General features: G+C 67.6%; 2 protein-coding genes across 2 annotated transcripts in view; one reads left to right on the top strand and one right to left on the bottom strand.

The window, feature by feature from the left end:
- Positions 1-2,591, top strand: part of PIK3CD (phosphatidylinositol-4,5-bisphosphate 3-kinase, catalytic subunit delta) — a 22,935-nt gene extending 20,344 nt beyond the window's left edge. The window contains exons 13-17 of the mRNA XM_012722066.1: positions 29-202; positions 650-773; positions 853-998; positions 1,139-1,271; positions 1,816-2,591. Coding sequence (XP_012577520.1) covers positions 29-202; positions 650-773; positions 853-998; positions 1,139-1,271; positions 1,816-1,953 — 715 coding nt within the window. The 3' untranslated portion in view covers positions 1,954-2,591. The remainder of the gene's footprint in view (positions 1-28; positions 203-649; positions 774-852; positions 999-1,138; positions 1,272-1,815) is intronic.
- A 602-nt stretch (positions 2,592-3,193) lies between these two features.
- The window catches only part of CLSTN1 (calsyntenin 1), a 43,183-nt gene continuing 41,863 nt past the window's right edge, over positions 3,194-4,513 (bottom strand). Inside the window, exon 17 of the mRNA XM_012722067.1 lies at positions 3,194-4,491. Coding sequence (XP_012577521.1) covers positions 4,254-4,491 — 238 coding nt within the window. The 3' untranslated portion in view covers positions 3,194-4,253. The remainder of the gene's footprint in view (positions 4,492-4,513) is intronic.

A 4,513-nucleotide genomic window follows, 5' to 3' on the forward strand; every position in this document is an offset into this window, starting at 1 on the left:
GCTCGGTTCTGCCGCCCCTCCCCCGCGCGCCTAGGATGACCCCCTACGGCTGCCTCTCCACCGGGGACCGCACGGGCCTCATCGAGGTGGTGCTGCGCTCGGACACCATCGCCAACATCCAGCTGAACAAGAGCAACATGGCGGCCACGGCCGCCTTCAACAAGGATGCCCTGCTCAACTGGCTCAAGTCCAAGAACCCGGGGTAGGCCTCGGGTCCTGCGGCGCCGCACCTTTCCCGCAGGTGCAGTTTGGGGTCCGAGGGGAGGTGCGGAGGGGAGGCCCGGGGAGGCCTCCGTGCGTCCTGGCTCGGCCGAACACCGGCCCCTCCTGGTGGCCCCCGTCGCTGGATGGCAGCGCCTGACCACCACCTCCCGGCCTCGGCTCGCAGGGCCGGGCTGGCGCCTCGCCGGCTCTTCTGGATACTCCTGAGCTGGGCCTGGCGGTGCAAGTCGGCCCTGCCTGCCGGGGAGCGGGCCAGGCCCTGCAGGGGCGGGCGGGGCGGCTGCGAGGTGGCTTCAGGCCCCGGCTCTGGGTCCACCGGTGGACAGCCTGCGCGTGCCCCGGCGCCGATGCCTGGGGCGGGACGGAGACCTGGCTCTCGGGAGGAGCTGCAGAGCGGGTGCCATGGTCCCCCACACTGCCGCCCCAGGGAGGCCCTGGACCGAGCCATCGAGGAGTTCACCCTCTCCTGCGCCGGCTACTGCGTGGCCACCTACGTGCTGGGCATCGGGGACCGGCACAGCGACAACATCATGATCCGCGAGAACGGGCAGGTAGGCGCCACCTGGCCGCCCGGCCCGGCCCGCCCGCGGCCCGGCCGTCCCCGCCGACGCCCCTGTTGTCCTCCCTCAGCTGTTCCACATCGATTTCGGCCACTTTTTGGGCAATTTCAAGACTAAGTTTGGCATCAACCGCGAGCGTGTCCCATTTATCCTCACCTACGACTTTGTGCACGTGATCCAGCAGGGCAAGACCAACAACAGTGAGAAGTTCGAAAGGTGAGGGCGCCCGGGCCTGGGAGCCCCGCCCGGCCTGGGCCTGGGGGTGCGGGCGGGGACTCGGCCCTCCGTCTGCCCGGGAGCAGCGCGGCCCGCGGGGGCAGCGGGCGAGGACCGAGCGGACGGGCGCCCATCCGCAGGTTCCGGAGCTACTGCGAGAGGGCCTACACCATCCTGCGGCGTCACGGGCTGCTCTTCCTGCACCTCTTCGCCCTGATGCGGGCGGCAGGCCTGCCCGAGCTCAGCTGCTCCAAAGACATCCAGTATCTCAAGGTAAAGGCCAGGCCAGGCCCGCCGGGACCCCGCGCTTCTCTAGCAGGGCCGCCTAGGCCCGAGTGGCGAACCCCAAGGGCACGCCCGGCCGCAGGGGTCCGCAGGCCCTGCTCTGGGCCCCGCAGCCCACCCCTGCCGCTGCCACTGCCGGCTCCCCCCGGGACAGCCGGAGGGCAGGACTCGGCGCCGGCCCGCGTATAGAGCGTTTCTGTGCTTTACAGTTGGTGAGAAGCCCAGGGTGGGGGGCGGGGGCGACCCCCAGCCCCAGCCAGGTGTTGTCTTGGGGGCCAGGACCCCAGGATGGAGCTGCTTCTACAGGAGCAGAGAAGGGGAGGCCGCCCTGACCCCTGGGCTCAGAGGTCGAGAGGTCCTGGCGCGAGTTGGGTCTTCTCCCGGGAGTGGGGGGCTGTCTCGGCTTGGGGCCAGGGAGACATCACTCCCCTCACTCAGTTCTTTTAGGAGGGATGTGGAAGGCCCCGGGGGGGCAGAAGGGCTTTAGGGCGGCCCCAGTCCCGCCTCAGGGCTTCCATGGTTTCCGCCCCAGGACTCCCTGGCGCTGGGAAAGACAGAGGACGAGGCTCTCAAGCACTTCCGGGTGAAGTTCAACGAAGCCCTGCGGGAGAGCTGGAAAACCAAAGTGAACTGGCTGGCCCACAACGTGTCCAAGGACAACAGGCAGTAGCGGCCGAGGCCCCAACCTTGAACTCACCCCCACGGGGAAGAGCCTACCTGACTTTTGTTTACACTGATTATTTATTTATGACTTGAAATGTTTCAGGAACTCAACAGCCATATTCAGGAACACATCCTTCCCAGGGGAGGGGTGCTGCAGCCCCAGGGGCTGGTGAGAAGACCCTGAGAGGTGTGCACCCCGAGGTTGCTTCTAGCTGAGGCGTGTAGCCCCAAGTCTTCCAGTGGGTGGACCTGGACCCAGCCGAGACGGTCCTCCCCACCGGGCAGCCAGCCTTCTCGCCGGGACCCCGCGGGCCGCCGGCGCCCGGTGCCCGCTGTCCCCGCGGGACGGGACACCCACCTCTTCCGTTCGCCTCTCCGTCCTCGAGTACCCCCTGAGTTCTGGGCTGCTCCCAGGGAAGCCTGGCACCCCCTGATGAGGGCGTCCACCTGCCACTTGTGAAGTGACCCACGGGTACGGGATTTCTCTCGTCTCTGCTGTAAAGCAGTTTCATTTGCGGAGAAGCAAAAAACAGCCAAGCTACTTCCTGAACCTCGATTCAGCCCCATAAAGTATAATATATGCTGGTCCTCAAAACACATTAAAGAGCGTGACCAAGGTGACCTTGGTCATGGGTCAAGGCGAAAGCAGGTCAGAGTCCTTTGTGCGAGTGGGATCAGCTGCGTCTCCCAGCAGGCCCTGCTCGTCCGCACGGGGGCGGACGATGCTTCTCAGATGCTTCTCAGCTGGTGCAGGCTCACCTCGGCTCCCCCAGGCGCCCGGGCCTGAGGATGTTTGGCCTCTCCCAGCCCCCTGACGCCAACGAGCTGGAGATCCGGGCCTGGAGGAGCCAGTGGTGGGCGCCGGGAGCCCCCGCCCCTCACAGCCCCGCTGGGCTCAGCACAGCCAGGCAGAGCCACAGCTGGGGAGCAGAGCTTCCGACGGAGAAGAGCCAGGGCCGGGGGTGGCGGGGGGCCGCGGCCACCTTGCCACGGCTGCCCACGGCCACTCGTCTAAGCGAGTGCGGCCTGGGCCCGGAGGGGTTTGGTACTTTCTAACTTTCTCATCGCCAGGCTGCTTCCGACAGGGAAGGTGGGCGCGCCACGGTCACGGGTTGGCCGGTCCAGGACCCCGACCCGACAGGTGACAGTGTGTGAAGAGCAAAAGCCTCTTCCCGGCACGTCCTCGGCCCCCGAGGACACGGGGGTGCAGGATCAGCACCAAAACAAGACACATGGCGCAGACCCGGTGGAGTTAAAACCAGAGCTTTATTGGGCACACGCCGGCCGCCCAGCCCGCCAGGCCGGCCCGCGCCGGCCCCGCCCGGCCCACACAGGGCCCCAGCCCCAGACGCGAGGACGCCACGCGCCCACGGGACAGCCGGCCACGTCCTCGAGGCCGGGGTCGCGGTCACAGATCGGTATGCAAAGGGCTTCCTTTCGTTTCAGAGACGTTTACAGGAATTGGGAGTGCTGGGGGTTTCTGCTGGGGGCCGCCCTCCCCTGCCCGCCTGCCCGGTGGCCGGTGTGGCTTGACCCTGGGTGGGGGTGCGGCCCGTGGGGCTCAGGGCCCTTGGCCGTGGGTGCTGAGCAGGCTGTGCGGGTCACTCCGGCCACGCCCTCTCCCCACGAAGGGCTGGGCTGCCCGCCGGAGTGCGTCCTCTCACCAGCAAGGACACGGCCCCCTCGGTCGTGGCACCCGCTGCCAGGCGCCAGGGGTGGCGTCCCCAGAGAAAACCTGGCTGAGCCGAGCTCGCAGGGGGCCCTGACCCTGCTCCCCTCCACAGGGCTCCCTGTCACTCCCCGGCAGCAGCCCGGGGCCAGGAGCATCGGGGCGGCCGGCTCCTAGTAGGGGGAGCAGCGGGGTGGGGCGGGGGAGCAGGAGCCTGGGGTCTGTCCTGCCCTCAGTGTCCCCAACTTCACTTTGATTCCAGTCCTGGATTACACTAGCACGAAGGACACGAGGAACCCCGATTTATTTACAAAATATTAAAAAGTCGGTTCATCATCTACATATTAACCCCCTTCTGCCATTTTATACATGCACTAGTTCGGGAAAAATAAAAACTTTTAAAAAAAGAGAACGGAGGGCCACGGGGGTGGCGGGGGCAATTCTGACCCTTCCGCGGGTCCAGTCACTGCAGCTGTTTGGAGTGCGAGGGGCCTGCCGGGGCGGGGCGACCAGACGAGGGGGGCTGCTGCTCATAACTTAGCGGGCGGGGTGGGGCCTACGAGCAGGGAGGCGGCGCCGGCCCGGGCCGCCCTGGCCGGAAGGACTTTGTACATGGAGGCCCTGCGGCCGCGGCGCGCTCAGTAGCTGAGGGTCGAGTCGTCCCACTCGAGCTGCTGCGGCCGCGCGCCCTTCTGCGGGTCCCCGCGCTCGGCGCCCCCCTCCTCCTCGCTGCTCTCCGACTCGGCGCTGGTGATGTCGTCGTCCTCCTCCTCCCCGTCCTCGCTCTCCTCCTCCTCCTCCTCCTCCTCCTCCTCGCTGCTGTGCCGGTCCTCGTAGGTCTGGCGAGAGACGGGGCGCCTGAGCCGGCCCCTCCCGCTCGGGGCGCGCCCCCGCGGCC

Source organism: Condylura cristata, unplaced genomic scaffold (assembly GCF_000260355.1).
Source record: "Condylura cristata isolate star-nosed mole 26May11 unplaced genomic scaffold, ConCri1.0 scaffold00008, whole genome shotgun sequence".
NCBI classification, from domain to species: domain Eukaryota; kingdom Metazoa; phylum Chordata; class Mammalia; order Eulipotyphla; family Talpidae; genus Condylura; species Condylura cristata.